At 37.8% G+C, this 19,670-nt stretch overlaps 1 protein-coding gene across 2 annotated transcripts in view; it reads left to right on the top strand.

The window, feature by feature from the left end:
* The window catches only part of SMG1 (SMG1 nonsense mediated mRNA decay associated PI3K related kinase), a 58,972-nt gene that overhangs the window by 24,730 nt on the left and 14,572 nt on the right, over positions 1-19,670 (top strand). For both annotated transcript variants that reach the window (XM_063414057.1, XM_063414058.1), the window contains 30 exons: positions 391-552; positions 989-1,107; positions 1,516-1,603; positions 1,689-1,790; positions 2,291-2,431; positions 2,776-2,975; positions 3,221-3,417; positions 4,076-4,243; positions 5,022-5,176; positions 5,632-5,777; positions 6,425-6,626; positions 7,538-7,647; positions 8,032-8,179; positions 8,544-8,703; positions 9,331-9,451; positions 10,090-10,338; positions 10,619-10,903; positions 11,898-12,042; positions 12,316-12,454; positions 12,745-12,975; positions 13,068-13,245; positions 13,862-14,023; positions 14,287-14,504; positions 14,681-14,835; positions 15,731-15,953; positions 16,884-17,130; positions 17,694-17,923; positions 18,470-18,718; positions 19,087-19,225; positions 19,313-19,422. In XM_063414057.1, the coding sequence (XP_063270127.1) occupies positions 391-552; positions 989-1,107; positions 1,516-1,603; positions 1,689-1,790; positions 2,291-2,431; positions 2,776-2,975; positions 3,221-3,417; positions 4,076-4,243; positions 5,022-5,176; positions 5,632-5,777; positions 6,425-6,626; positions 7,538-7,647; positions 8,032-8,179; positions 8,544-8,703; positions 9,331-9,451; positions 10,090-10,338; positions 10,619-10,903; positions 11,898-12,042; positions 12,316-12,454; positions 12,745-12,975; positions 13,068-13,245; positions 13,862-14,023; positions 14,287-14,504; positions 14,681-14,835; positions 15,731-15,953; positions 16,884-17,130; positions 17,694-17,923; positions 18,470-18,718; positions 19,087-19,225; positions 19,313-19,422 (5,179 nt within the window). The remainder of the gene's footprint in view (positions 1-390; positions 553-988; positions 1,108-1,515; positions 1,604-1,688; positions 1,791-2,290; positions 2,432-2,775; positions 2,976-3,220; positions 3,418-4,075; positions 4,244-5,021; positions 5,177-5,631; positions 5,778-6,424; positions 6,627-7,537; positions 7,648-8,031; positions 8,180-8,543; positions 8,704-9,330; positions 9,452-10,089; positions 10,339-10,618; positions 10,904-11,897; positions 12,043-12,315; positions 12,455-12,744; positions 12,976-13,067; positions 13,246-13,861; positions 14,024-14,286; positions 14,505-14,680; positions 14,836-15,730; positions 15,954-16,883; positions 17,131-17,693; positions 17,924-18,469; positions 18,719-19,086; positions 19,226-19,312; positions 19,423-19,670) is intronic.

Below are 19,670 nucleotides of genomic sequence, written 5' to 3'. Positions count from 1 at the left end.
TACTGAGAGATCTGGGAGAGGTAATGAGATGTAAACAACAGATGTAAATACGTTTTAGACCTTATTAACACAAACTGTTGTTAAAGTAAGGGAGTATACCAGTTTAACTGTTACTCTGCATTCTTAGCTGTGGTGATTTTTCACTAAGCATTGGATACCAGACAGCTGAGAACAGGTTACTGGCCTGCATGGACTGATGGCAAATTGTAGCTTTGTTCTTTTAGGCTGGGGATCAAAATATTTGGGTTTTGACATAATGTGGTTTATGTGTGTATGTGTTCATTTAACTTCTGCTGCGGATTGTTGATGCTTTCTCTCCTCCTGTAAGCTTTAGAGAAGTATCTCTAATCTTGGGGTGGTTTTACAGTTTGTTTTTCCTTGCCTTTTCAGGCATGACCATTTCATATCCAGTAGCCTCAGTTCTTCCTCTCCCTCTCTGTTTGATGGAGCAGTTATAAGTACTGTAACTACAGCAACAAAAAAACATTTCTCAATCATACTGAACCTTTTGGGGCTACTGCTCAAGAAAGATAACCTGACTCAAGATACCAGGTAAGGAAAATTTTCTTGGGAATTTGGATTTTTTTTTTCTAGTAGAATACATTAATTCAGAAACCAGAGTAATTTGAATTTGTAAAACAGGGTAAATTTTTCCAGTCAAGTATTTGGGTCTTTTTAAACATTAATAGTGAAATTGTGGAAAAAAAGTAGCTGCTTGTTTTTATACATGAAAGCTAGAAAAGTTTAAACCATCCTAAGATCTATCCCATAGAAGCAGAGCTATGAAACTTTACTGAAAAAAAGGGTTTGGTCACTGAAAGTACCATTTTGCAATAGTTGCCATCCTGTATTACCAAAATGCTGTGAAAGCTAGGGACATCTTTTAAGTTAAGAAATAGCTTGTTTAAAAAGTGTGAGGTAGTTCAAGTTCTATCAGAAAGTACCTCTCTGTATCTGTGTGGAGTGACTGAACTCTTGGTTTTTGAAGGAAACTACTTACAACGTGGGCTTTGGAAGTGGCTCTTCTGATGAAGAAATCAGAAACATATACACCGTTATTTTCTCTCCCATCTTTTCATAAGTTTTGCAAAGGACTTTTAGCAAACAGTAAGATATTGCATATTTTTACTTAACTGTCTTTTACATTTCAAAATTAAGTACATAAATAGCCTTGTCCCACTGATAGTAGCGACTGTACTTGTTTCATTTACTTCAAGGATGCTGTAAGGTTGTGTTGTGCAAGAACTTACACTCTTTTTATGATTTTTTTAAGTGGATCCCTGCCTGTTACTTAGGCAATTTTCTTAAAATAAATTGCAATCTTAGACACTGGACACATCACTGACATTTTTGGTAGATCAATTTCCCAGTCACAAATCATTATTTATCAAAAGCACTGGAACAGTTCTGTGATGTATTCAATTTCAAAATCTGTCAATGATATGGGAACAAATGCAGAATACCTAATTCCAGCAAGAATAACTTTGTTTTCCTCCCTTCAACTCCTTAATTCAGCTCTTCTGGAAGATGTGAACATTTGTCTTCAAGCATGTAGTAGCCTCCATGCCCTGTCTTCCTCCCTTCCAGATGACCTTTTACAGAGGTACTTGCAGAGAGTTCTGTTGTATGTTTTTTGAGTTATGCTGATAATGGAGATACTAACAGCTCTTTCCTTTTGGGTGTTGCAGGTGTGTTGATGTGTGTCGTGTCCAACTAGTCCATAGTGGTGCTCGCGTGAGACAAGCATTTGGAAAACTTCTGAAGTCAATTCCTTTAGATGTTGTGTTGAGGTGAGTTGCTCAGACCAACTTCAGTGTAAATAATGGTTTATTTTCTTCATAGACACTTCACCTGAAAAATAATGCCAGTGGACTGTCATTGTACTGTCTTAGTTCAAAATCAAAAAGCATGAGCTTACAATGGTAGGTCTGGGTTGATGGTTGTGCTTGATGATCTTAAACATCTCATCCAACCCTCTGTGATTCTAAGTGTCTTGCTATCTCTCCTGTGCTTTTACAGGACTAAGTAATTTATAGATTTGATAAGCTGTGCAGCACTTCTTGAAGCAGACACTGAATACCTGGAAGATCCATGTTATCCAGGGCTTCAGCCATATTATGTCCTATAATTTGTGTTGAAGACCTGAACTCTGAAAGCACTTGGTATTAGTACCAAAGTGTATAATTACTTCTAGTCATTACATATATATAGTGTGTTATTCTCTTGCACAACTTTTTTTGGTTTATTTAAGTATGTTATAGCATGGGTTGTTTTCCTTTTCTTCCTGCAGTAACCGTACCCACACTGAAATCCAAGAAATTTCTTTGGCCATAAGAAGTCACATGAGCAAAGCTCCAAGTAACACATTCCACCCACAGGATTTCTCTGATGTCATTAGTTTTATTTTGTATGGAAACCTCCACAGAACTGGGTAAGAACTCCTTGTAGAACTGAAATCCATGAATATTGAATTTATAGCAATTCCAAGTTACATTTAGTTTACTAAGTATATTGTATACTTATATAGTAAATCCAAGTTATATTTAGTTTAAAATTTGTAATTATCATTACAAACTATATTGCTTTCAAACTTTTTTTATACTTTTAAGTATTTATAAAAGTTTTACATACACACCTTTTAGCATAGTTTCCTATATACATTGCTGCTTGGAAGTTAATTTTGTGAGAGATTTGTTGTGAACAAAAGGGAGATGCAGTGTGTACAGTATAAAGTTGTGACAATGCACTTGTTAATGCACTGGTGGTTTCTTTCAGGAAGGATAATTGGTTAGAAAGGTTATTCTATAGCTGTCAAAGGCTAGATAAGAGAGAGCAGCCCACCATCCCTCGGAACCTGCTGAAGACTGATGCTGTGCTGTGGCAATGGGCTGTCTGGGAAGCAGCTCAGTTCACTGTTCTCTCAAAGCTGCGAACTCCTCTGGGGAGAGCCCAAGATACATTTCAAACAATTGAAGGTAAAGTACGAAATACACTTTATTGTAATGAGATTTTTTAGCAAGGTTGTGAAGCCAAGGTGTTCATGTCTAAGGCAAGGGGCACAATGGCTTTATTTTTCAGTGCTTATAGATTTTATAGAAGCTGCATAATTACTGTTAACTTGTGATAGATTTTGAGAGATAGCATTGCTATCCCTTTGCACATGTAAATACAATACCATCTGGTAACTCCTTTTTCCCCCATGTTTTGGTAAAATGTGTAGGTATTATTAGGAGCCTTGCAGCCCACACGTTAAACCCTGATCAAGATGTCAGCCAGTGGACTACTGCAGACAATGATGAAGGACACAGCAGCAACCAGCTCAGGCTGGTTCTCCTCCTGCAGTATTTGGAGAACTTGGAAAAATTGATGTACAATGCATATGAAGGATGTGCCAATGCCCTTACCTCTCCACCCAAGGTTTGTCTGTCTTGCAGTGCTGATGTGGCTTGGAACAGTCTGTTGAATGAATAGTGTTTTCAGGATTGTTCAGTTCTTAGCCATAAAATTTCAGAAAAACTTCTCAAACAAAGTTTGAGACTCATAAAAAACTCTGGCTTTGACTTTGGTGTATTCCTACAGAGCATGTTAAACTAGGCTTTGTTTCTGGAGTACCAGCTTGTGTAGTGGTATCAAATCCAGCAAGCCTGTAGCACCTCTGATTTGTAGCAGTCACTTCTTTGTAGATTGTCAGCAGTCCTATTATAAAATAACACAGTTATTTAAAATTTTAATTGCTTTTCAGGGGATGTAGTAATTACTATAAGCAACATATCCTGTTGTATAATTCTAAGTGCAAAACATTCTTTAGTGTTAAAATAATCTGTTTAATTACCAGCCTTTGATGTGACAGTAATATGTAATTTGTAGTCAGTTCATATTAAGACTTCTGCCTTGCTAGTGTGGTTGGTTAGTTGCATGCTACATGTGATTTCAGACCATTTACATTAATAAAATTAAAGATTAATTGAAAACTGGAGAAAAGAAACCTTCTGCCATTGATATCAATCATAAGTACTTAACTATTTTGGTTTGTGCAGAGGAATGTTGTTGTGAAACTTCTTTCCTGTCTCTGAAGGTTATCAGGACATTCTTTTACACCAATCGCCAGACGTGCCAGGACTGGCTGACACGGATCAGACTTTCCATCATGAGAGTGGGACTGCTGGCTGGCCAGCCTGCTGTGACAGTCAGGCATGGATTTGATTTACTCACAGAAATGAAAACTAATAATAGTATCTCTCAGGTACTCTCTTTTCAAACTCTGTAGACTACTGCAGAAATACTCACCGTGATATTCTAAAAGAACTAAGCTAAAGCAGTCAGTAGTTACTAAACCAAGTGATATGTAAAAGAATGAGTTATTTAAAGCCACATTTTTAATTTGTATGGTTTCATTGTGGTTGTGATACTGTGGATTGGAGGTTAGGATGTACTGAAGACATGGTCAAATACTACTACATGGGAATGAATCCTGTAGTTAATTTCAATTGAGCAGTTTCCTTGTGAAACTGGTGCTGCATTAGTGTGAGGCCATCCCAAGCTTGTGGTAGTGTGGTGTCTTTGCTAACCTGTGGGTATGAGGAGAAGTAGGGTTGTGCCATGGGGGTGTCCTTTCTCTAACTAGCAGCTAAATTCAGGGATGAGATGGGTTGAAGTTGAAGCCTTCTTGAGAAGGTTGAAGAGTTTCTTCAGTGCATGACTTGATTTACTTAAGTGCTTTACCCAAGGTGGTCTGATAGATACTTTATTTGTTACCTCGTGCTCCCTTACGAATTCTCATATAGATACAAAAGCACCACCCAGGGATTGCTAACCAGTGATGTTCAGGCTGTGGATTCACAGCACAAACTTGTCCCTTGGCTCCCCTGCTTTTCCAAAAGCAATGCAGTGGATGGATATGAGGAGCACTTGTAGATGTGTATAATGAAATACAGCTTCACCACTTCTGAGTATTTCCCCACAGATCTGTGGCTCCTGCATTGGATGAGTTCTGTTAATTAATGCTTTTGGTTTGGATTTAGGGAAATGAATTGGAAGTGACAATTATGATGCTGGTAGAGGCATTATGTGAGCTTCACTGTCCTGAAGCTATTCAGGGTATTGCTGTCTGGTCTTCTGCTGTAGTTGGGAAGAGCCTCTCCTGGATCAATTCCGTGGCTCAGCAAGCTGAAGGGCGGTAAGTTTTCACAAATAATTGGATGCTACAAAGTTGGACTTTTCTTCCTTCTGTGGAAAGTTCTGCTTCTGAGTCTTTTTAAACTGTGGCACAAGTCAAGGCTGCTGATGAATTTCTGTGTCAATTATGTCAGTGAATCTTTTCACAGATATGTTTAATCAGTATTCAGCTCTACTCATCCACATTAAAATTGTGACAGTCAAATATAAAACTCATTTATTTCCTTCTGTCTACTTAATTTGAAGTTGACATTAAAACTTTTATGGACAAGCTTTTATCAAGTGCTATAACCTGGAAATTCAACCAATAATCATATCCTATGTTAATCCCTTTCTTTAGCCGAAGGTGATAAGAGCTTTTTGAGTATTGGGGTAAAATAATGCTCAAAATCTAGTCTAGTTACAAAAAATAGACTGGTTTTTTAAGATGCTGACTGAAATATTGAACTGTTTTAGGTTTGAAAAGGCAACTGCAGAATACCAGGAGCACCTCTGTGCCATGACTGGGGTGGATTGCTGTATAACAGGCTTTGACAAGACTGTTCTGAAGTTGGCCAATTCCAACAGTGTGAATAATGCCAGCCCAAAACATTCCTTGAATGGTCAGTGTTCTCTTTTTAAGAGAAATAAAACTGTGTAAATGGTGTGCATAGAATGAGAACATTCAATGGTACAGCCATGGTAATGTTTGACTCTGAAATCTGAAAACCTGTTTCTGTCCGCAGTTAAACTGAACCACTTAATGCCCTTGAAACCAATGTTATGTGTAGATAGGAGGGTTTGAAGTACTGAGGTCTAGCTGAATGAAACTAAAGGTAATAGGTAAAATATTTTGTAACTTACTAATTTAAATCTAGTTTATTTTAGATCATCATAACTTAAACCTTAGTGTTTATGATGTAATTGTATCATAAGTGCACTAGTTACTCAGAGGTTTTTAACTACTAAGGCTTGGTTGCAGAGTTCTGTTTCATCTTTGGAAATGAACCTCCTTTGTTCCTAATTTAGTTGTTCTGTTTTTCTGTTTTGATGCTTCTCTACAGATATGAGCTAAATTTTTTCAAAACCTCCTTTGAAAAGGTTCATTTTTTCCCTTAGAAAAAGTGTCAGTGGAAGAATACTGTAAAAGTTGTATAACTATTTGATTTTTTTAATTAAGAGTTTTTCTTGCCAAAGACATAGAAATAATGTTGAGTAATAGAACTGCTGCTTGAAATATGTGTTTATATACAATTTTTGCATTTCACAGGAGAAACTAGAAAAACTGTTCTGACTAAGCCTAGTGACTCTTCACCTGAAGTGATAAACTACCTGGGTAACAAGGCATGTGAATGCTACATTTCCATTGCTGACTGGTCTGCTGTCCAGGAGTGGCAAAACATGGTCCATGAACTGAAGAAAAGCAATAGTAATACCTCAATCAATCTGAAAGCAGATTTTAACTACATAAAGTAAGGGTATAATTAATTTATTCAACCTTGGAGTTCATTGTTTTACAACTGAAATATTAAAATTTTAATGGGTTTTTAATATTGGATGTCAAAGTAGAGGCATGCAGAGAAGAAAGGTGTATTCTTGGGAGGGTGAACACTTGACCATGGCATTTACAGTTGACTGAAGAGGTAACATCATTCTAAATAGCTGCCATAGCTTTCTGGCTGCTGAGGCTGCTTAGTATTCACAAAAAAATCTTTCATTGAAGAAAAAATACCAAATTTGTTCTTCTTTTCTCAGCAGAAGATGAATCCTTTTGTACAACTTAAATAAAATGTATTTCAGTGGTTCTTAATATCTTAATTTACTAATTTAATGGAAAAAGTATAGGGTAGAAGTGGTCTTGGTTGCTGATTTTTTTTAGTTTTGTTTCTTTTTTAGAACTGTAGCTTGTGCATTTATTTCCCCACCTTTGATATTTTTCTGGTTCATGAAAAAATACTTGTGACATTGAATAGACCTTCAAGGTCACTACAGACCAGATTCTTTTTATTTGACAACTTGATTGCTTTCCATTCCTGCATGATTGTGGTAATGATAGTAAAATCCTTTTGGCTGAAATTTCATGACTTGAAAATAAAAGCACAGATGGAAGCAGTGAAATAAAATCTTTCAGGTCTGAAAAGGTGACTGCTTCTGTCAGAGAAAGGGGCTCTTCTTTCCCTTTGATATGGATTCATTAATTTTGTGCAGAGCTAGTACCTTTTATTGATGTATGTGATAATTGAGATTTTTGCTTAGAATACATCGTAAGCGCTCTGTAGGATCTGGAGTTAGTCTTGAGTCTTTTCTTTTTGCTGTGTAATGTATTTAGCAACTGGAGTGAAGTAAGAAATATGAAAATAAAACTATACATATTGAATTGCAGATCTTTGAGCAGCTTTGAGTCTGGACAACTTACTGAATGCATTGAACAACTAGAATTATTACCAGGAGAAAATATCAACCTGCTTGCAGGGGGATCCAAAGAAAAAATAGGTATAAATACATAAATTAATGTTTATTTCAAATGCAAAAGAAAATATTTTTTCATGTATCTGTTTCTATAAATGACAGACTGAAACTTCTGAATGCAGTTTGCTGTGTTCAGTGGACTGACCATAACCTTTATGAATCAAGCTTTAAAATGGTTGGCAGTGGTCATCCTAAATGTTGATACAAGTGTCTTGTGTTAATGTGACAGTTTTTAAGTAATCTGTAATGAATTTCTATTTTGAATACATACACATATAAAATACTTATATTTTTAAAAGAGGAGGTTTTTTTCCTAACTTCCTTACTGTCAAAAATGCATTCTCAGATGGTGAAATGTGATAAAATTTGGCAGTTCTAGTTGGTTTCATTTGTTTGATCTCCATGTAGACATGAAGAAGCTCCTTCCTAATATGCTAAGTCCTGATCCAAGAGAACTTCAAAAAGCAGTTGAGGTACAGCTTTTGAGAAGTTCAGTGTGTCTGGCAACAGCTGTAAACCACCTAGAACAGGAGCAAAAGTGGCAGTCAATATCTGAGTAAGTTGAAATGTGCTATGAATTAATGTAATACACTGTGAAAACCTGTTCTAGTTTGTTAAACATAACTTTGTGTAAAGCTTCAGCATCCATGGCAGTTCTAGCTGTTGTGAGTTATAAGCTTACTGAGGAAAAACAAGATGATGTTTAACTTGGAGTTCATAGAGTTCAAAAAGTACTTGAGTTGATAAAGTACTTCTGTGTGTCAGCTTAATAATAAAGTATTGCAACTTGTGTGATATTGCAACACTTTCTCATCATCCTTTTAAAGATACTGAACTCTTTTTCTTCAGTAATTTTGATATCACTATTTGCTCTTAAAGTCTAGCTAAGAAAAATTACTGTCCTGATCCTTTAATTGCAGAAATCTAATTAAGTACTTAAAGCAAACATCCCGCATCGCCATTGGGCCTTTGAGACTTTCCACGCTCACCGTGTCTCAGTCTTTACCAGTGTTGAGCACTCTTCAGTTGTACTGTTCTTCTGCTTTGGAAAACACTGTATGCAACAGGCTGACATCAGAGGTAGTTCTGTGTGTTTAAAACCTAAATTGGGATAATGTCTTGTGTTGTGTTGTGGAGGATTGAATATAAAACATACACTAATTGTTTTGACTGTTAATCACGCTGTAAAAAGACCTCATTTAGTTTTCTAATGTGCCTTGACCCAAGTTTTTATAATTTTACATCTCAATTGGACATCTCTCTATAACTGTAAATATACCCCTCTTTCAATTACACTTACTGTATTTTTGTATTGTAATTGATAGTTGCCTTTTAGATTGCTGGTATTTCTTCTCTGAATACATTGTAACACGCACTTAATTTCCTTTCAAACCAACTTAAAAATATTCTAAAAAATCACTTCAGCAATTAAAAACTGAATGTCAGACTTCAATCACTATGAAAGTTCTAGAAGTAATTTCTAATCACATTGTACAGAAGACAATTCTAATTGATACTAAGTAGTTCCTAAAGTTGTCCTCTCAAAATCAACCATAAAATGTATTTCTCTTAGTCAATGATAAAGTGTGGCTACTGATAGAAATAAGAATGTTTGCTCTAAAAACAGTCTTTGGTTTTAATTGATGAAAATGCATTGTAGTAAAGTTGTCTCTCATGACAGCTCTACAACTTCTGTGCCCCTTCCAGGACTGCCTTATACCTCTCTTCAATGAAGCGCTGAGGTCATGCAAGCAGCACGATGTGAGGCCGTGGATGCACGCCCTGAGGTACACGGTGTACCAGAATCAGCTGATGGAAAAGCTTAAAGGTGTGTAAGCTCTCATCATGGTGTTAGAAAAAGCAAATCCAGAATTGGAACCTCGGCTGTGTGCTGAAAGCAGCAGCTGTGTTTTTATATTATTTAGATGGGGTACTTCATAAAAGCCAAATATTTTCCTTCAGGTGTCTTGCTTTAGTACTCATTGTCTTGATTAGTGCTGTGATGTAGACAGTGTCATAAAGAAAAATAACATTCTGAAGTGTTGAATAGTTGTATACTCCTCTCCTAATAACCCCTTATTTGCTCATCACTTCATACTTCTACTGCTTTCACTTTTGAACACTTCAACATGATGGGTAATGGGTCTTCACAAACAGTCATAAGAGCCATTTAAATGTGCAGTATGATAAGAAGTAATGGGAGAAGAAAGTTCTGTCAGACACAAGTAGGTTTATTAGCTAAGAAGAATGGTTATAGTGGGAAAAAAATCTTTTGCCCAGCAGATAATCTATGGATATAATTTTTGTTTGAGATGGGGTATATAAATGTTCTAGTCAGAAATAAAGTAATCTAAATTTCTGAAGCAATTTTTACTGATGGCCATGTACTTAACACATTGTGCAGAAATTCTGTATGTGTCAGACAGTGGTTTAATACTCTTGTTTACAATGTCTTGCTCCCTTTAGAACCAACAGTCCCCATTAAAAGCCATTTAATGGAACTGGGCTTGACAGCAGCAAAATTTGCACGGAAGCGAGGAAACATCGCCCTGGCGACACGACTGCTGGCCCAGTGCAGCGAGGTTCAGCTGGGGAAAACCACCACTGCACAGGACTTAGTCCAGCACTTTAAAAAATTGTCTGCACCAGGGCAGATAGATGAGAAATGGGGTCCTGAACTTGATATCGAGAAAACAAAGTTGTTATACACAGCGGGTGAGTGTTATTTTGTAGTGACTTGAGCTTTTTTTCCTTATAACAAGGCTAATTCCCCTTACCTTGAAGAAGTCACAATAGGGCAGTATCATTAGGAACTGATTTCATCTCATTAGCTGTAGTTTGAAAGTGTTTTCACAAGTTTTTTCATGGTTGTCATTCTTCAAGAGACTTTTCTGTGTAAAAATACAGTGCAACAAGCTGTATCTGAGTGTGCTGAAATTCAGAATGGTTTTAAATAATAGGAGTGTACTGAAGATCTGCTTTTCATGATATGCAGGTCAGTCAACACATGCTATGGAAATGCTGAGTTCTTGTGCCATATCTTTCTGCAAATCTGCCAAAGCTGAATATGCAGTTGCTAAATCTATTCTCACACTGGCTAAATGGATTCAAGCAGAATGGAAAGAGATCTCAGGACAGTTGAAACAAGTGTATAGAGCTCGACAGCAGCAGAATCACACTGGCCTGTCTACCTTGTCCAAAAACATATATAATTTGATTGATCTGCCAGCTGTTAATACACTAGAAGATGAATATCCTAGGATTGAAAGTGAATCTACAGGTATGTCTGTTCTCATTGTTCTTTCCTAAAATTACTGATAATTATACTGAGAGGTAACACCAGTTATATTGATAGAAGACTAAGTGCTCCATCAGTCATGTATTTGTTTTCCTAATACATGTGTCAAGGGTGTATTTTCTGCAATAGGTAACTATACACAGTTAAAAAACACAAACACTTAAATATTGATATTTCATATTTCTGTCACATTTTTCTCATTCAAGTAATGGTGGCCTGAGGAGGAAACTGGGAAATGTTAATTTTGTATTGAGGGATATCAGTTATTGTCCTGTGTGCTTACTTGCAGCTTGTGTATTTGCTGAAGTTTGAGTTAGATCTTTCAGGTTTAAGCATGGACAGGATTTATGTTATAAAGGCCCCATAAATGTATTTTAGTTCTTTTCATGATCTTTAATCTATATGTAATCTGAACACTTCTGTTGATGCTGCAGAATGTGTTCTTATTCCTAATTCCCAGCAGACTTTTCTTTAAATGTTAAGATAAATTCTGTGCTTCTTTAAATGTGGATTTCATAAATAACTTCGTTCCTCTCATGCAGAGTCAGAATTATTGTAGAGCTGTTGGTGAATATTAAACAGTAGGTGCTTTCTGACTTGATGGAAAAGAAAATAAATATATACACAAATAAAACAAGCACAGTGCCCTGGGTATTTATTTCATAGAAGTCTGCTTTCTGAAGCATTTTGCTCCTTAGGCAGTCATGAGTTCCTTGACTCAGTTCCACCTCTCTGAGAAAGAGGAAGGAATTGTAGAGTAACAGCAGTGGTTGTTGACAAATGGAGACTGGGCTTTATTTTGAAGCAGTGTCAGAACTGAAAAATAATTGCATTTTGGAAAATTTTGCACTGTTGTGTATTAATTGTACTAAAAAAATCCTGTATACTCATTATTTTTTGGTGTTATTTTCTGTGCTAAGGAAGCAGAAGTAGGTTTGACACTGTAATACACATTATTCTGTTTCTCCCATCACAGTCAACATTGGAGTTGGAGAGCCAGACTTCATCTTGGGCCAGCTGTATCACTTGTCTTCAGTGCAGGCACCTGAAGTAGCCAAGTCTTGGGCAGCCCTGGCTAGCTGGGCTTATAGATGGGGCCGCAAAGTAGTTGATAATGCCAGGTAAATACAGCCTAATGCTTGAATTTATACAACACAGCTGGTTTTCTTAAGATAAACCTTATCTGGGTATTTATGATTACTGTTGTATATGGTCTGAAGCTTCACGTGAGCAGAGAAATGAATATTCTCTTGCTTACTTGCCCTCTGTAAAACACAGGTAACTTAATTCTGAGATAAAGATGATTTCTTCCTTCAAAAAGTTTTATGTATGGACTTGCAGTAGCACAGCAAATACTCATGTAATGGGGATCAATAATTCATTAAATGTTACAGTCAGGGAGAAGGTGTTCGGCTGCTCCCCCGGGAGAAATCCGAGGTGCAGAACTTGCTTCCAGACAACATTGCAGAGGAGGATAAAGAGAAAATCTATGGCATTCTTGGGCAGGCAGTGTGTCGGCCAGCTGGGATTCAAGTAAGTGTGGATTTATTTGCTTAAAAAATGTTCAGCTTCAGTGTGAACCTTTTTTTCCTCTTCTTGCAGTTCATGTTAACTCTTGTAAGTGTCTTAAAGCTAAAATTCAGGCAGTACAAGAAACCATCTGTTAGCTAAGTGGTCACGCACCTGTTGGATGAACTATGGTAACATGATCAAGTAATGCAGTTGCATGAGTTGCTAGACAAAAACTGACTTAGGAACTAAGATTGCTTCTAGAAATTTTTGGAGGACTTAATCAAATCTGCTTTCCCTTTATTTGCATTTAGGATGAAGATATGACTCTACAGATCACTGAAAACGAGGACAATGAGGAAGATGATATGGTGGATGTGATATGGCGTCAGTTATTAACAAGTTGTCCCTGGCTTTCAGATCTTGATGAAAATGCAACAGAAGGATTAATTAAAGTCTGGAGGAAAGTTGTAGACAGAATCTTCAGTCTCTATAAACTGTCCTGCAGTGCATACTTTACTTTCCTCAAACTCAATGCTGGTCAGGTTAGTGTTCACATTGATGTAGAAACCAAGTTACCAACTTCTCTAAATGATAAAAAAGAACTAAACTTAGAGGAGTATTTCTTTGTTTCAAGGTTCCACTTGATGAAGAAGATCCCAGACTACACTTAAGAAACACCTCTGAGCAAAGCACTGATGATGTAATTGTGATGGCAACCCTGAGACTGTTACGATTGCTTGTGAAACATGCTGGAGAACTTAGACAGTATCTAGAGCATGGGCTAGAGACTACACCTACTGCTCCTTGGAGAGGTGAGTATGTGTTATCTAGCTGTTAATATTGATTTTAAGGCATTTTCCCTAAATGCAGAAAGCTGTTCATTGCATTTTGGTAAAGTTTTTATTTAAGGGTGAAGAAAAGAGTCTCTTTTACTACATGATGTCATTGAAGATGTTAAAGTCTGCCATACACTCCGATTGTAAAGTAGATCAGTAGCACAGATTTTGATCCCCTCCTTCCCCTACTTGAAGACAGGAAGGAGAAAGGAGATGTGGTTTGTGAAGTATTACATCATATGAACTCTCTAAAAAACAAACGAGGTGGATTTTTTCTGCCTGTAGTTGAGAAAGATGTGTGACTAAAGCCACACGTTTCAGAAGTAGTTGTTTGTCTCTACACTGTGGGTTCTGGTTGTCCAGGAACTTTCCCTCAAAGGTTATGGAGTTAGTGTGGGAGGCAAAGAAGAGGAGGCCACCTATTGTAAAATTGCAGTTTCTGTTGGACATTTTTATAAATTAGTGAATTTGTACTTCTTTGATTTACGTTCTCCCTATGGAAAAAAAAAAGATGTGCTTTTAAAAATAAAATTCTGTCTCATTTGAAGAGGAATGAAGTGAATCAGCATATTTCCTTTTCCTCTTTCTGCAGGTATCATTCCCCAGCTTTTCTCCCGCCTGAATCACCCAGAAGTGTACGTTCGTCAGAGCATTTGCAACTTACTCTGCAGAGTTGCTCAGGATTCTCCTCATCTCATCCTCTATCCTGCAATAGTGGGAACCATTTCACTGAGCAGTGAATCCCAGACTTCAGGTATGGACAAAAGGAAGAAGTGTTCAAATAAACTTAAGCTGCTGTATTTTTATATACTGGATGGGATGATACTGAGGTGATTTTTTTGTTTTCTCAGTTTTGATCTTAAGAATATTTTTATTGTCTCACTGATACCTTTAATCTGATTTACCAGATTTTGCATTTTTTTCTTATGCTCCATCAGTACTTAATGGGAAGCTAAGTAAACAGTGGAGTGATATATCTTACTGTAGCTAATGTTTTATCAACTGTTTTTAATTTAGGAAACAAGTTGCCTTCTGCCATCCCTACTTTGCTGGGTAATATTCAAGGAGAGGAACTGTTGGGTGGTGAGTGTGATGGCGGGAGCACTCCAGCTTCCCAAGAAAGCAGTAAAGATGATACAAAAGCTGGATTAAATGAAGATCAAGCCATGATGCAAGATTGCTACAGCAAAATCGTGGAGAAGCTCTCTGCTGCAAATCCAACAATGGTATTGCAGGTAAATAATCCAAATGTGTGTTACTTGGGTACTTGAACCACAGATAGGTAATTAGTATGTCTTGGGTGTTGGTCTACTGAAAGTTTGCTGTGTCTCTGTCTTCTTTCCAACCTGTTCATCTGCTGAAACAAATCTGAGTTGTAGTTCTTTTAAAAAGTGAGTCTTGCTTTTCCCAGGTTCAGATGCTTGTGGCTGAGCTGCGCAGAGTTACGGTTCTCTGGGATGAGCTTTGGTTGGGAGTTCTCCTGCAGCAGCACATGTACGTCCTCAGGAGGATTCAACAGCTGGAGGATGAAGTCAAGAGGGTCCAGAACAACAACACTTTACGGAAGTATGTCTGTGTCAGTAGTACAAGGGATGATCATGACAAATGTTTGTTCGGGGAAGTACACAGTCAAATGAATTAACAGTGGTGGTGTTCCTGAATCCATACTGTCCCAGCTGCTACTTTTAAGCCTGTGACCCTATTTCAGGAACATTTCATGCTACAGCTACTACTCCAGTCAAGTGAGATAAACAGGCTACCTGTGATCCATTTTGTGATTTCTTTAGTAATAGCATGTTAGAACCCAATGTATAATAATTGTGGATGATGAGATCCTATAGTTCTTGATTTCCACGTCAGATGAAATGAATATAAGCATGTTGAAGGGTGTAATCTATTTAGAGGTCACTGTAAATGCAGATATATGGAGCAAACAGAATGTCTTCATCTGTTTGTAGTTTTCAGTGTTTAGCAAGTCTTTTTCTCTCCTGTGAACAGAGTAGTGGAAGATCAGATCCATTCACTGGGCACCTGGCTAAACTTAAGAATGCCTCTTGTAGTCTATAGTCAGGACTGACTTGGAATGGGAGAACAGAATGATCTGAATGTCTCTTCTTCTTTATAGTGTGGTGCATCCTCAACAAGTAGTAGTACAAAGGTCCTTGATTAAAGGAAATCAGTTCCCTAAAGTGATTTCTCCTCAGAATTTCTAATCAGAGTTTCTGGTGGTGAACAATAGATTTCAAATGGTTTTTTTTTTAAAAAAAACTGTGGTTCAGGGGAACCCTTATTCAATGTGCAATGAAGTACTCTTCATTTTAATATGATCATAAGTGAAGACCTCATTTTAAAGAAGTAATTTTGTTAGTTCTTCGATGTCTCAATTGTTGTTTAATGCTGTCATTATGAGAACTTGGGTTTATGGCATTAAGAGGAAGTTTTTGTTTGTTTTTTATTACAGAGAGGAGAAAATAGCAATCATGCGTGAGAAGCACACAGCTCTGATGAAGCCCATTGTGTTCGCCTTGGAACACGTGAGGAGCATCACTGCAGCTCCTGCTGAAACTCCTCATGAGAAATGGTTTCAGGATAACTATGGAGATGCAATTGAAAATGCACTAGAGAAGCTTAAGAATCCTTTGAATCCTGCTAAACCTGGAAGCAGCTGGCTCCCATTTAAAGAGGTATTACATGACAGAGGGAGAGTACAATGTAGAGATACTTGCTACACCCTGTGCTTGACCCTCTCCTTCTCTTGCTGTTCTCTTAGCATATCAAAATTGCAGCCTGAAAGGTTGTATTCTCAGCAGTCAGCAAAGGCAAACTGGGCACTAAAGCACCATAATTTTTGCTTGTAGCCAGTCCTATTGATTGTCTGTTATTGCATTTCTATCCATTGAAATGACATTTTTCAAGTCTTGCATCTTCTACTGTCTGGGATGCTGTCAGTTCTGGGAACAGAGGGCTTTATTTCTCTGAAACTCTGGTATTTGAGTTTTGTTGATTTAAATTTTAACAAGTTAATTCTCTGTTTATCTAAGCATAGTCCTTGGCTGTGCACAGCCTTCAAATGATCAGCCCTTCCCAGAGGTCCTTTGTCACTTGTGTCATCTTCTTTGAGTGTATGGGTCTGAAGAGAAACAAAATATTCCCTTGTCAATCCAGAGCCTGCCTGGCATTTTGAAAATCTTGCTAGACAGAACAGAGGTTTTACATGCAAATACACCTTTTTTCCTTGTACTTCCTCCTCTGCTTTGCACAACAAGCATTCAGATCTATGAACAGGAGGCTGCTGAATGCTGCTGCCTTTAACCACAGCTCAGATATTTATAAATACAGGAGCAAACCTCTTGAGGAACATGATTTGTTGTGACTTAGGTTCTTATCACTGCACAGGGTATATTTGCTGCATAGAGGACGTTGTTTATTTTTTATAATCTTCATCCTAAACTGTATCTGGGTTAGCAGTATGGCAAGGGTGCAAGGGAGTTTAGGAAAAATCTTTGTTTTCTGGGTGATGACCACCATTAAGTCCAGTTTGATGGTGTTTTTGTTCTTACTGCTAACTGTTAAGGTGAATATGAACCTAAAAGAAAAAAAATTCTTTGGAATAGGTCATGCTGAGTTTGCAGCAAAGAGCACAGAAACGGGCCAGTTACCTCTTACGCCTGGAGGAAATCAGTCCTTGGTTGGCTGCCATGATGAACACTGAAATAGCTCTGCCTGGAGAGGTGTCCACCAGGGACACAGTCACCATCCACAGTGTGGGCAGCACCATCACCATCCTGCCCACCAAAACCAAACCTAAAAAGCTGCTTTTCCTGGGCTCAGATGGGAAGAACTACCCCTACCTGTTCAAAGGTAAGTAATAGAATTTTTCTTATGCCAGGTACTGTCTCTTGTTATAAATTAGACTGTATTAAAGTTAGGAAGATTGCATGGTGCAATTCCACTTTTATTTGCCTGAATGATAGAGAAAGAGGACTTTGAAGCATTTGCTCGCTCTCTTCCCTACCTCCCACTTGAAAGGTGTTTCAAGGAATTTTGCCTTGTGAAACTGTAAGTCAAATCCACTCTTTACAAGGCTCTGCCTGTGTATTGATAGGATCAGCTGGATACAATTTTCCAGAAGCTTTAGGTAGTCCCTAAAAGAGAACTTTAGAGACTTTTTGTTTTCCCTGCAAGGGAAAGGCCTGTTTGTTATGTTGTAACTATTGTGTGTACTGCTCACACAGCAAGCTGGCATAGACTGGTAGGTAAATGCCATGTAAACACTTCGGTTTAGGCTAAACAACTCATCCTTAATGTACATATTATAAAGATATTCATCGTCTGAAATGTGGTAAGTTTAAAAAAACACTAAATTTCGGACTTAAGAGAATTTTTTTCATCTAGAAGCTAAATTTTAAACAAACTTACTGCAGGTTTGGAAGACTTGCATCTAGATGAGAGAATCATGCAGTTCTTATCCATTGTGAACACCATGTTTGCCACCATCAACCGGCAAGAGACGCCGCGGTTCCACGCGCGGCACTACTCGGTGACACCTCTGGGGACAAGGTCAGGCCTCATCCAGTGGGTGGATGGAGCCACACCCTTGTTTGGGCTTTACAAGCGCTGGCAGCAGAGGGAAGCTGCTCTGCAGGCACAAAAGGTAACGGCTCCATTCTCTGCTGAGTAGAACAAGGCAGAGGAGAAATGCTGGTTTGGATTTGCTCTGTAATTCTAAGTCACGCAGTCTTACAAGGATCGTGTTTTGTTCATAATAATGCAGGAAGGTTCTGTGTATTCATCTATCTTGGAACTTCACCATAAGTCAATGAAATTGCATTTGTGTTATTTATATATAATTACAGTATGTAACATAAAAGTGCTGTTCTGGCATGGTAATTCAAGAGAGCTGTTTTTCACAAATAGAATTAACCTTGGTTGAAATTATTTTAGTTCCATATCTTGTTTACTCATTTCATTCTGAATACAGGTTTTGCATTATATTTTAGATCTACTTTGAGAGTAGATTTAGGCCAAAGCAACATGTTTTCAGCTTATTTAGATCTTAACTACTGAACTTAAAAGCAGTCTCTGAGCTGTAGAAGTCATGGTCAGTCAAGGCATTGATTTCTTATTTCATTCTCACCAAAGGTGAATTTGGGATATGTATCTGTGCTAATACATCAACTACCATTTTTATCTCTGCTAGGCTCAGGACTCTTACCAGACCCCTCAGAACCCTGGAATAGTTCCTAGGCCCAGTGAACTTTACTACAGTAAAATTGGACCTGCTTTAAAGGCAGTTGGGCTCAGCCTCGACGTGTCACGTCGTGACTGGCCCTTGAATGTCATGAGGGCTGTTCTGGAAGAACTGATGGAAGCAACTCCCCCAAATCTCCTCGCTAAGGAGCTCTGGTCATCGTGTACCACACCAGATGAGTGGTGGAGAGTTACACAGGTGAGTTATAACAACTGCATTTTACATAGAAGAGGCTGTGGTTTTAATGGGATGAGGGGCAACAAATGCCTGAGGTGTGGTACTTGTGAGTTTGCAGAGCTAGTGCTTCTGTAGGTTTGATGAAATGTTGGCAGTTGTGCCATCTGGAATTAAAATGTGGGTGTAGACCAGATAAGTCTACATTATACTAGAATTATCAGTCTAAAGAATGAAAACTCTTGTGACATACAAGACAACAAATAGAAAACTGCTTGGAATAAGTTGGGCTTGATTTGTTTTACACTTAATAATGTTTTAAGATGGTAGTCAGTCCAATGTGTTGGCAGAGGATTCCCACAAATAATTTTTTCCTGAAACTCTCTTTTAAGTCTTATGCAAGATCCACTGCAGTTATGTCCATGGTTGGCTACATCATTGGTCTTGGAGACAGACATCTGGATAATGTTCTTATAGATATGACTACAGGAGAAGTTGTCCACATAGATTATAATGTTTGCTTTGAAAAAGGTAATTTAAAACATGCTCTATGTTATTCAAATAAAAGGTTTTCTTTCTTGGTAGTTAAAAGAAACAACTTAATTTTTTATCTTAAAGGGAAGAGCCTTAGGGTCCCAGAGAAGGTTCCGTTCCGGATGACGCACAACATTGAGACAGCGCTGGGAGTGACAGGAGTGGAGGGGGTGTTCAGGCTTTCTTGTGAACAGGTATGGTAGGAGATTTGAAAACTGAGGGCCATCACTGGCCAAATACTGTCTTAGAACTTTTCTATTCTACATTCTGCTGCTGCTTTATAGAACCTTCACCTTTCTGCTGTGATTTTAATTGGATTTACTTTAGCTATATCCTGTGGGTAGGTATTCAAGAAGCATGGGATTATCTGGTAAATGCACATGCAAGTAGTGATACAGCTAAAATTTAGGGTGAAAGGGGGACTTGTAGTCATAGATTAAAT

The sequence above is a fragment of the Prinia subflava genome, chromosome 17 (genome assembly GCF_021018805.1).
Source record: "Prinia subflava isolate CZ2003 ecotype Zambia chromosome 17, Cam_Psub_1.2, whole genome shotgun sequence".
Classification (NCBI taxonomy): Eukaryota; Metazoa; Chordata; class Aves; order Passeriformes; family Cisticolidae; genus Prinia; species Prinia subflava.
Note: the sequence above shows the minus strand (reverse complement) of the source record. Positions and strands in the feature narration are given on the sequence as shown.